We start from the raw sequence: 12986 nt of genomic DNA on the forward strand, positions 1-12986 counted from the left end.
TATTTTTTCGAGCCCTCCTTGGAATCAACTAAAGGAGAGATAATTTCACAATTATTTTAACTCTGGGACTGAGTGAAACGTTCGTTCTCAAGGTTAGTGTCAATGAGAACCCAGTGAAGTCCATCGGGGCAATTGCTCTAGAAAAGTGCTGTTCAGAGTCAGTTAGCTGTCTTTTAATTCACAAAACCTTCATAACTACTTATACATGATGATGTAGGGCCGATTTTCACACAAAAAAATGCAAATAAAGCACTCCTAAATGCCTCTGATCAACCTCAAACACTCCCAAAAGCTCTTCAACCGCCTCGAGCACACACTTTACCCAGACATACTCGGTTACTTCTGGGACATATATTATGGGCAGAAGTATCCGGAAAATATTTGATTTAAAAAAAAATCTTTCTTAGCTCTAACTTCATCCGAACGTATTGTCAATAGATAACCACTTTTGTTTTTATCCTTTATACATTCAGTTTCACCATCAAAAATCGTAATGCAACCTGCCTTGCTACAATTTACTTGACAAGGTACCATCTTAATTGGTAAGATATTGACTTAACACCCAGATCTAATAAAAAATTAACTTTCCTTCCATCTACTTTCAGTTTCACAAAAGCCCGACGATGCAGCTTTCTCAAGAATGACATTAAAAGCTCAGAAACCGTATTACTATGATAGGAATTACAATTATATTTTGCAAAATAAACTTGAGTCTCTGTTAACAATTTCTTATAATACTATATTTTGATTGTCGGAATACAATATAAATGTACTAGATCAGGGATGTCTAGCCCTTTAATATAATAGGTTGTATTGCCACTTGAAATATTTTAATGGGCCGCAGAACCTATTAAGTTAAATTTCTTGAAAAATGTCTTTATAAAACAAAACTCTACATACAAATTTATTTCAATTTTAGACCAAATATAAAAAAAAGACAAAATCTAATTTTTCAAGACCAATCTACTTACAAAATCTAATTTGTGAACACTTTTAGAGTCTCGAGATATTATGAGCGTTCAACGTGCTTTGATAATATTGCGATAATTTTTATAAGAAAGACTAATTGAAGTGGGCAGTGGGCCCACCTAAACTTTAAAAGGGCAGCAATGCGGCCTGCAATCAACAGATAGAACATATGCACTAGATTATCAAATTGCTTGCAATGAAATAGTATAATAATCAAATGGCTTGCAATGAATTGTTTAATAATCAAATTACCAACAATCATTTCAACTGACAATGTAATTGAAGTTAAATTCAACATTGTATTGGAAATTTTAAAGATTGCCGTCTCTGACGGGCAATGTGCAGAATACCCGATTTTCCACATTGCCCGTAACATTAATATTTAATACATTTTTGATAATATCCAGATTGTCCTTTTAAATTTATTTTTGTATATCGAAATCCATTTCAACTTATTGATTTAGCCTATATGTTTTTTTATTAAGTTATAATTGCAATGATAAATTTGAGAATCCATGAGTTGTGGCCAATTTCAAATTAGTGAATTTAAATTGAAGTTTATTTTTGTCTGTCTCCTCTTTTTTTTTTAGTCCTGTAGGTATATCTATTTTCCATCCATAATAAGATCTACCAATATGATTGTAGTTAAAACTGAGAAACTTTTTACTTTCAGTTAATTCACTTCAAAATGCTTTGACTTAGACTTGCCAAATTTTAACACAACATGCCTACTATTATTTTAATCCTTTAAAAGGTTATACCAATCAGTAGTTTTTTTCAAAAATTGCATTTCAATACGGGACCTACTTTTATGATTGTTTTATCTAGTTTAAGTGATAAGTAATATAATTTAACTTTTTAAATCATCCTAGTAGAAGTGAAATTCTTGTTAGTAGCTGTACTTTGTTAGATAAACTTTTATTGTATATAATAAGTTTAATCTTTGAAACTCAAATTATGGTAGTATCTGTTATACTATATATAGTATTTACATATATTAAAATTAAATCTTTGTTTTCAATGTTGAGAAGTAGTCTTTGAAGTTTCGAAATTTCATATTTTTAAAGAAAAGATAGCTCATTTACATGAAAATATTTAATATAAGTCAAAATAGAGTAATATATAATAAATAAATATTTGAGATGAACAATTAGTCTAGCAAACGTCCTTTCGTCCATTATGCATAACAAAAAATCATGGAATGCTAAACATATGTTTACTACAACAAAATGAAGTAATTAACTCAGGAAAATCATTTATTTAGAGATTCACTAGAACATAAATATAAATAAATATCTGTGATTAATCAACAGCAACGCAGGAGTGAGTAAGGCCATAGCAATCACTAAAAACAAACAAACAAAAAAAAGATTGTAATCGTTTCTTAACGAACATGAGATAGTTAAACAAGTAATATAAACTTCGACGATTCATCTTCTTTATTTATTCCAAGCCAAGGAAGCCTATTTAATTTAAGATTTGCAATACTATTTCTTTTTCTTAAACATATGTGAACATAGAGGACAATACCATCGACCCTTGGGCTTGGTATTTAATCCCATACAACCGAAATGAAACCACTCAATAGGGCAGTCCACATTATCACAACCAATCATTTCACCATATGACACTTGATGACACGTACAATATGTAGGCTCATTGGGATCCACAGGCATATCCAAAACCTCTTGTGGTCCTTTTGAAATGTCAGAAAGAAGGGAATCGTCTTTTTTTTGGAACTAAGTTAGGATTTTTTGACTTTTTCTTTTTGAGATCTTCCTTGGACTCCTTGTTCCTTTTATTCTGTGAGTTATAGTCTTTTTGTATCTTTTTTGAGTCATTGTTTTTCTTATGTTTGGAAACGTTCTTTTTATTTAATTTAGAGTTTTTATGAAGAGGCTTATCATCAAGCAGCTACTTTGTGCTGTTTTTGAGTAAGAAATAGAAGAATATCCCGCTGGTTTTTCATTACTCCGCTAATCACTAATTTATTATTTGCTTGAGATACAGGTATTTATAATTTAGCTGATTTTATAGTTTCACTCGTCTACTAATACTAATTAATCTGCAACAAATGTTGCTGACTAAAGGAGCCAAGCTATGCTACAAGGTTTTCCGCACTCAGTCTCCATGAGGGGGCTCTAACTGGCTCTCTTTACAAAAACAATTATTAAAAAAAATTGTTCATTTATATTTTACACTTTGGTTAGCGCAGTTACAGAGAGAACTTACAGAAAAACTAGAATGGGCACTTGGTAGAGCACAAAAACTTTACTTAAAATCCTATTCCCTAACAATTAACAATAATTTCAGGTATCTATAGCTTAATTTGTTCAAAAATTACTATTTTTAATTCACTATTCAAAATATATCATTTTGTATCACGCAACGTTTATAAATTATAATCACGCAACCTCCATATATTCTCTTCAATTCTGGACTCAAGAAAATCTTTAACATAATCGACCTTACATTTTAATTTTGGACTGACCATAAAAAAAATTAAAGACAGCATAAAATGTTCGATAACAAGGACTTGAGACCAAATGCTTAAAACTGTACTTTAACGTTAGATTAGTTTTATTTTTAACTTTTTTCGAATTTCGATTATAGGTATCGCAAAAAAGCTTACATTTGATCTCCAACTGTAAACGGGACAGTTTGGACAGCCTTCATTACATTATTCTGGTTGAAGTGGGCCAAGTTCCTCTTCACAGAGAGCATAAGGGATCTCAAGGCGCTGTGGGGATGTTCGATTACCTTCTTTATCAGCTCTAACAATATCTACCATTCAAAAAATATTGGAAACCTAATGATCATGTCCAGGTCTTTAAGTGAAGAAACTAGTGTCAGACAAACTAGGTGCGAACCATCCAAAGCTACTACTCCTGTTGTTGTTCCATTTAATTACTTTTTTACTATTTAATGGTTTTTTTATCTTAATTCTTGATATTTTTAGCTAAAATATAATCTATTTTATGATTAGATTTAAAAAAAATGAATACTTACTCTTAGATGGTACAAAGTTCAGAGTTCCATTTGGAAATTAGTTAATATTTTATACTTCTTACTATCAAAAAAATTACATTATTAAATAGGGATTACCATAATGAGGGAGGACCATTAACCGTATGTCAAAATTCGACAAGATGTGTTCTTGTTGGGATATTATCATACATAAAGTCTCATTTTCTATACGTATTTGGTAATCTATTTTGACTTTTAATAATAACACCAACCTTATCCCATAATTTAGTTGCCAAATCTGTATTTGAACTTTACTTTCAATATCTAATGTACATAAATTCCTAGTACCGGTGTCGTAATAACATTTTATTTATTACGGATGTTGTGTAATTTATTTGGGACGTCATTAAGTGATTTCTTCTGTGACCTACTATGTGTTGGAAAATTTTGACTGTAGGCGGCGTCCATGGGCTATAGCTATATTCTATATTCTTCTAAATGAATTGTGTAGGTTTCACATTTAGTAATCTTATATAACAATGATTCATATACACAAAACATGAATTATAAAAAGTGCAGGTCTTTTTGAAGTGCAACCAGGATTTTTTAATTTCCAAAGGTGTTTTTATTGTAATTAATTTTTTCAACGATAACATCTAATTAAAAGTGTGTAACTTCTCAAAATTTTGATGGTCAAATAATTTAAAAATTCTAATAAATAATGTTATTTAGAACTTATATTTGCCTATTTGAATCGAATGTAAAAGTGCCTAACTTATTCCAGAACAATAATTAAAAATCCAAGAACGCAAAAATTTGATAAAAAAAAGGTTATGATCGTCAGAATCACTCCTAAACAGGTATTGTGTCACTCCCACAATTATGTATACTTAAAAGACAACCCAACATATTGCAAGGATACCAAATAATCAGTAACGGTAAACAATCAACAGATTTCTACGTAACAATCCTTTCAGTATGTAGCTAAACCAAATTTATGATTTAAACTTTTTTTAAATCATAAATAAAAAGTTTTAGAATAAGTTTGTAAATTGAACCCTGACATCACTTAGTCATTGGAGGCCTTTGACTATACTAAATGAATTATATAGAATCTTAACAGGTGTTTTAGCTAAACAAATCGAGCTTTTTAAAAAAAAAAAAAAAATGACATATTGCCTACTTTACAAAATATTCATGCAACTATTAATGCCTTTAAAATGAGAAAATAAATTGGTACAATCATTGCCATTGAATTCAGCAAAGCTTTTGACTCTGTAAGTCATAATTTTGTCCTACAGATTGTAAAGAAATAGCTTCCAACAAGTTTTTAAATCCAATTTGTGATCTCCTGTTCAATGGAACTTCAATTATAGTTATTGATGAATTACAGAGTAACCAAAGAGTCTTATGAAAAAGCTGTCGACAAGGATGTCCCGTAAAAATAGGTACTTCAAAATGTTAGTTATACTATAACTATTTGCCTTTACTGAACAGATTAAATTCTCATAAACATCATTTGAATTGCAGCAATCCAAGACGATTTAGCTAGAAGCGCAACCGACAAAGTCAAACTGAGACCAGAAGAGAGACTGCAATATATTTTCTACCGCCTCGGTTCTTGTGCTTTTGTGCGAAAATAGAATAAATAAAGAAAATACAATATGTGCTATAAACAATAAATTAGCTTTAATCAATTAGTAAATTTTCTGAGATTTATAGTGCAATTGCAGCGTTTTTCCATGATTTTTTAACGTCGCAAGGGTGAAAATGTTGTATCTGAAATGTTAATAGTAAATAACATCTGTAAAAGTAAATAAAAGAGGGAAAAGGTGGTGTAAATTATGGATCCAGGTCTGCTACTAAGCTTGTCGGGGACCTATAATATGATATCTATAATATTTCTTAAGCCAGGTGATATGTATTTACTATTTACCTTTTTAGTCAGTAATAAACCACTTATCAATATAATTCTCATCGTCATGAAATAGCCCCAAAAACGGCACCATTTTCACGCTAGTGACACACGCAAGGAGGATGAGGGGTTCCCAATGGGAAACATTGGAACACCGAATGGAGGATAATAAACGATGATTAAACAACAATAGATTCCCATCTAGTACTGATTATAAGTTACTTTATCCGAATATATATATTTACAATGTACAATGAGGAACCAGTAAATAAAAGGTTAGAACGTACTTAAGAAATACAAGATTAAAACGAAAAAACCCGAACGGAGGATTGATGGGTCGTTAACAATCTTGCCGTCAACTTGTACTATGAAAAGTACGTTTATTGCATCCACAACCTTTCCAATCTTTCATCAATTTGTTGCACGTCAATTCATGAGGGAGCAATTTTGGATAAAATAGACCAAGACCCAAGGGATCATCACAAGAATAGAGATTAAGGAAGGAATGAATTAAGCCTTGAGCATTATCGACAGAACCCTTTTATTTACGAATCTATCATTGGGTTGATTAGACCATAAAAAATAAACTCAGAAGCTCAGTTTATAAGTTATTGGGAGAAGATTTTGTCCAGTGTAGACTTACAGTTTTCATCTCTGATGCTGCCTCATATTGACTCAAAGCAGGAGAAGATCTTCGAAAAAAATTGATTCACATTACATGTATTGCTCATGGATTACACAGAGTTGCAGATATAGTTCAACAAAAGTTTGCTCTAACGAACGAACTTATTTCCAATGTGAAGTAGAAACCCTTAACAAAACATGTTGAACAAATGGTCTTTATTTACGTTTTAGATTAAATGCGACCTGCCAATCACAACAATATACTAAAATATCAGTCAGTCTACAAAAATTTATAACAAAATGATATAATGGACCTATTGCACACGTATATCTTTACCCACAATTGGCAATATAATTTATCAGAACTTTTTAACCCGATATGAAATGGTATTTCTGACAATAATACATACTTTTTATTTGGGTGACTTGGAAGTACTTATTGGATATTGTTTTTCCTTTTTGACATTTAGTATTAATTGACTCATACTTAAATTATTACATAATCAATAGTCTAATTTTTCTGCATAATTAAACATAAATGGAGCGATCCGTTGATGTTGAAGTGAGAGATAGAGATGGTCGTAGGGTAAGGAGTTTTTATTTACAACAAGAAAATGGTCTCTAAAATGTCTAGTAAAAAGGAATTTTATTTAGAATAAAATCGATTATAGAAACTCCAGGATTTAGTTTTAGTAACGCATATTAATTGTAAAATCTAAGAGCAAATTATAAAATCTAAATTTTTCGAGACTTCCTAAATAATTTTCTCTAAGAATTTTTTATTAATTAAAACAAAAAACACAGGTTAGTTTGTTTTAGTATAGATTTCCGGGATACTGCCCCAGATAGAGAAAATGGTCCGAAGCAAAGTTCAGAATAGAGAAAAGGAGGAAAGAGAAGAATAAAATAACTTAGTTTATAGTAAATAAGCAGTTGTTTTCATTTATCAATTAGAAAGTATAATTTAAATAAAAAAGGAGCTTAACCCATTAGAAAGAAGCCTGGAAGTATCTTAAGACCACATTTGAATGTCCTTCAAATTAAGAAGCTTCGTATTCGTTTGTTATTAGCAGGAAGTAGAAAGTTTGAACTTAAGTAGTCCAAGTTCAGAATAATATAACACTCCTCTTATTAAATAAAAATAAATAAATAATGTGTTAAAATGAGAGCTTTAAAAAAACAAATTTCAATTTATTATATTAATGTCCTTTTATACAAAAGGATAAAAAGATGAGACAGTTTTTTAATTATGAATTAAATATCTTAAATTTATCAAGTGGTCAAAGTGTTGTTCCTCATCTATGCTTGACAATTACTACTCTAACAGATACAGTTTAAATATATTTGTTTATCCAATCTATATGCATTGAAATATTTGTAAAAACAAGGATATTCCTATGAGACTTTATGTATGATAATATGCCCACAACAACACATCTTGTCGAATTTTGACATACGGTTAATGGTCCTCCCTCATTATGGTCATCCCTTACTGAGTTTCTCGTTGTGCATAGGAAACCCTCATTTTTGCAAACCTTGTCCAAATAATCCGGCACTGTTTTGACTATAGAATAGTGAATACGACTTATTTTATAGTCATTTTGTACAATATTTGATCCAGTAACTGAAAAATACAAGGAATGTATTCATACTTATTCAAAATAATTATTATTTCACTTACAAGTCGCTTTTTTCCCCTCCTCTACTGGAAAGTTATCGCTGGAAAAGCAAATGGGAAGAACTTTATCATTCCATACTAAATTATTATTAAGGAAAATTATGGCAATGTTGTTTTCACGTGTAGTCATGTTGTAATTTTCATGTTGAATATACTTTTGAATTGATACTGCCTGATAACCATTTGATGGAAAGCGTCCACCTGATCCAGCATATACCTATTATCAAAATAAAAGGCTATTAATGATTCTTTGAAGCAATATAATATATCATCATTAGAGCTACGTTCATCTAAAATATTACACTTACATCAATTACTTTTGAATGATAATATTGTGCACAATTAGCTGTAGTTAGCAGACGATTATGAGTTAATATAATTCCGTTACATAATTTTTCTTGTTCAGCTCTCCCTACTATAAACACATGCCAAGGGAATGCATCGTTTTCCAAATCTCCCTCTTCGCCCTGCCATTGCTTATTACATGAGATTGTTATGTTATTGGATACTCCACATTCTTGGTGAAATAATAATTATTTGTTGATATACTATTTCAATGATTACATGACACATACCGAAACAATTTTCTGGGCAATAGTCCCACTTACTATCACTATCAGATCCCTGGTAACACCAAGGTCTAGGTTCATCCTTTGAACCACTTTGAGTACAAATACTATGCGTCCCAGAATAAACGAACGGAAATTCACATTTGCCAGAAGACGTTCTACATTCTAATAATATTTAAAAATTAATTTGTGATAAATGTTTATTAAAATTATGTCATTGAACCTTTTTCACCATATGCTGCAGAAGTTACTGAGAGTATACAGATCCATGAAATAATCAGCTTCATGTTGCAGTCCTAGATTAGTTTTTAATGTTTGCTATAAAAATATTGGAAACTTTGAATTGAAATCGAAATACATATTTAGAAATATTTGAACCGTTTATAATTTGATAATGCTTAAGTGTTTACTGTAAAAATGACCTGATTGAAAAGTAATTATCTTATCATTAGACAATATAAGTATGACTAAACACACACTAAGAATATTTTATGAAGTTATATTATCTATTTTTCAATTTTTTTTTATTTAAATACCTCATTCTGAACTTATTTAGCTCTATGACTCATTTACAGAATTTCAATAATGGCATTCCGTCCTCATTTATTTTTATTTTTTTAAGTATTTCATATTTTTCTCATAATGTAATACAGGATGCCAAAGGCAGCGAGCCCTCCTTGGAATCAACTAAAGGAGAGATAACTTCACAATTATTTTAACTCTGGGACTGAGTGAAACGTTCGTTCTCAAGGTTAGTGTCAATGAGAACCCAGTGAAGTCCATCGGGGCAATTGCTCTAGAAAAGTGCTGTTCAGAGTCAGTTAGCTGTCTTTTAATTCACAAAACCTCATAACTACTTATACATGATGATGTAGGGCCGATTTTCACACAAAAAAATGCAAATAAAGCACTCCTAAATGCCTCTGATCAACCTCAAACACTCCCAAAAGCTCTTCAACCGCCTCGAGCAACACACTTTGCCCAGACATACTCGGTTACTTCTGGGACATATATTATGGGCAGAAGTATCCAGAAAATATTTGATTTAAAAAAAAATCTTTCTTAGCTCTAACTTCATCCGAACGTATTGTCAATAGATAACCACTTTTGTTTTTATCCTTTATACGTTCAGTTTCACCATTAAGCAGCAAGAGGATAAACATGTATTCGCAGAATTTTTTGAGGCCTTCAAGGATGCTAAGAAAATCAAAAAAGTCAAAAAATATACCAGGAGCACCATTTTTAACGTCTGTAAGGAACTGAAGTGTGGTTAAGCGGGATTTTTCCATTCCTCATGTGGTTCACACATAACCAAAAAGTGGACTGGTCACTTCTTGGCAGGCTCAAGAGATCCATTAAAGCAAACCTGGTATCCAAATAGCTGTTCATGCGCAAACAAGGTATATCAGTCAGAAAATAATTGCCAGGACCATCATGGGCGACCTTGGCTTGAATTCTTACTAGAAGTGAAGGCCTCACCTTCTTAACACGAAAATGAATGACAAAATAACTTGCCAAGAGGAAAAAAAAACTCTACCAAATTTGTAAATCAAATCCAGGCAATATAAAACTACTCAGCAAACTACTCATTTTGAACGCTGCCTACAGCCTAAAGAATGACTGTGTGCTCAAAGAGGCAGAGGTAGTGTTCCGCCTGTGATGAAAACCAAGTTTCTGTCCAAAATAATGTTGGTTAGTATGATCACTAATGACTGATAATGTCATGAAAATTTTTGACAACGGTCTCAATTTGACCTCCTCAGTGCAATTCGATGCCATGGCTAAAAGTAAAATGCTCTTGAAATACAAGATTTATCACGACGTTCCAATAGTGAAATACACTACGAATTTTGTTGTCAGCTGTGCAGTAAGTACTTGTTCTTCACGATTCTAGGATCGTTAACAAAACTTTTTGCCAACCATCTCTTGTTCCTCGTGTCATTCTTCCGGGAAATACAAAAAGAGTGCAAAACGTTTTTGTTCCTCATCAAAAAGAAAATGGGACTATGTCATCGTAAGGAATCATAATAAGCTACTGATGTGGCAGAGTGACAGTTGTACCAGATTTACTTTTCATTAATCCGTGTTTGCATTGTCTCATATTAGTGCCTTAACTACATGGGAGAACACACAATAAACGATGTCCCCTAACATTAAAACTTTTAATATGCCGCATTATAATTACGTCACCTTTCGCAGTGAATATGTTTTATGGAAATATTTCTAAGATATAAAATGACAATGGAGTTTGGATATTGTTAAAAGTCAATAGTTTTTAAATACAAATTGCATTTGAATATATCCCTTCAAAAGTTACAATTGTATTTGTAGCAGGTTACTACGTATATAAAAAGTCTAGTTGGAGTTAGAAATTATGAAAATCATACTAAATGATACTTTTTGAAGAATAAAGGTAAAAAAACTTATATTTACCTTTCGACAGATGTAATGAAACAAGCCAAGTAGGAGTCCTTGAAGTAATGAATACTGAAGCTCTTTTGGTTAATACTATATATATATATAACAGAGAAGTTTACTCTCACAACTGGCAATTTGTTTATTTGTTCAACATTCATTCAAAGTTGAATGAATGTACTTGTGAAACTGGTGTTTTGTCGTCTTTAGTCAAACCAAACTGAGTCAACAAGATAAATTGAAAAAGGAAAAGTAAGTAGCTAAGCATGTCCACTGCAGCAGAATTTTCAATTTATATTCAATGAAGTACTTAAAGTCTGTTGTATTGGTGGATCTTGGGTTTATGGCAGAACCCAAGGTGTGTAAAAATACAAGGTCATACCATAACGCCTGTACGACGGATGTTCGACTTCCTCCAAACTTTTAATATTGATGTCATAGTAGATGAGTGGTTGAGTGTTTCTCAAAATATGTTTTTCTTGGCCGGTAGTCCGTATGATCCATTAAATTGAAAATTCTAGCAATCTTATTCAACTCTTATTTTATTTTTAAAGTCTGTATATGTCTCCATGAAAGAAATAAATGCGTTTTCATAATTTTTTTCTAAACGGAACGTACACCAGATCCACACAAATTATTTTAATACTAATGACAATGACTAAAAAGGAAAAACTACTGTTTTTTGTTTGTTGGTTTGCTTTTCTCAACTGAAGTTTAACAATGTCTTCTTAATTTAATAAACGGTCTAGGTGTGATCACTTATTACTTGCTACAATCAAGGAGAGTAAAATGACAAAAAATTATAATTAATGCTTTCAATATTTTATAATACTCTTTAGTTATGAACAAAAATTGAGCTTCATGTTAAAGTCAAATAGCTTTTGGAACGCTGTTCAAATCCAGTTTTTCTTTCAGTTGAGATATAAATGATAATTTTTGATATTATTCGGGCGTTGAACTTAATTATAAAAGTATTGAATCACATACATAAATGTGTGTTATAGGTTTGTCCGAGCATATGTATTCAGCTTAAAAATCTTTGTCTTTGAAATGAAAGGAAAACATAAGTTTCTTTAAACAGAAAAAAGGTCCAAAAGCATCTGGTAGTTAGCCAAATCCAACATCAATCATACCAACTTCCATTTATCTCTTATATACTCCTTTGTCATATTATTTCTTCCCCATTTTTAAAATTAATTACATATTATTAAAATCTACATAGCATTTTATTTGATACTGTTATATAATATTGCTTAGTAATATTTGATAAAAAGAGTAGTTATTAAATTATTTCTATGAAGAAATAACCAAAAATTTTCATTTAAATACTAAAATGACAAAAATATATATTATATAAACGACGAGGGATCAACAAGGAATTGTATTCCTGTTCTTTTGGAGACGGAGCATATGTATAGAATAATAACTTATTACTTTGTGTATTTACTAAAAAGAATAAATGACAAAATAGCCATGACATATCAAGAAAGAAGAATGAATCGACAGCTGACAACAAAATACATAGGGTATTTTTGTGTTAGCGAGGTACGATCGTAATTTTTACAACACATATTTTAAAACCTATAACTTTCAGGATCATTCATCTTTTAGGACTCAGAGTGGATGAAACGAGGATTAGTATATATGAAAATATTATGCCATTCTTTAGCATATATTAACAGTGATTGACAGGTAGCCAAACTAAAATATTGAAAAATACACATGTTAAGTAAGTCCATGTTATGTTTGTATGAATAGGTATGAATGTATATGTTATAACTAGCTAAGGCATTTGTGTGAGAGAGCGAGGGAAGGCGTGAGTGAGACATATCGTATTACGGAAGTAAGA

At 31.1% G+C, this 12986-nt stretch overlaps 1 protein-coding gene across 1 annotated transcript; it reads right to left on the reverse strand.

Moving 5' to 3' along the window:
• Positions 1–7645: 7645 nt before the first annotated feature.
• On the reverse strand, positions 7646–11252 carry LOC121123903 (chymotrypsin-like protease CTRL-1). The gene is made up of 6 exons (XM_040718967.2): positions 11156–11252; positions 8946–9040; positions 8729–8887; positions 8462–8670; positions 8157–8370; positions 7646–8099 (listed from the first exon to the last, which is right to left on the reverse strand). The coding sequence occupies exons 2-6, from the start codon at positions 9007–9009 to the stop codon at positions 7810–7812; spliced, it is 936 nt and encodes a 311-aa protein (XP_040574901.1). The 5' UTR covers positions 9010–9040; positions 11156–11252; the 3' UTR covers positions 7646–7809.
• Positions 11253–12986: the final 1734 nt, after the last annotated feature.

This window comes from Lepeophtheirus salmonis, chromosome 1 (genome assembly GCF_016086655.4).
Source record: "Lepeophtheirus salmonis chromosome 1, UVic_Lsal_1.4, whole genome shotgun sequence".
Classification (NCBI taxonomy): domain Eukaryota; kingdom Metazoa; phylum Arthropoda; class Copepoda; order Siphonostomatoida; family Caligidae; genus Lepeophtheirus; species Lepeophtheirus salmonis.

Coding starts and splice junctions, on each gene's coding strand:
- LOC121123903 (XM_040718967.2), bottom strand. CDS start 9,009: ATGAAGCTGATTATTTCATGGATCTGTATACTCTCAGTAACTTCTGCA. Junction 8,671..8,728: donor TTGCCCAGAAAATTGTTTCG/GTATGTGTCATG, acceptor TATTTCACCAAG/AATGTGGAGTATCCAATAAC. Junction 8,100..8,156: donor GGAGGGGAAAAAAGCGACTT/GTAAGTGAAATA, acceptor TGTATTTTTCAG/TTACTGGATCAAATATTGTA.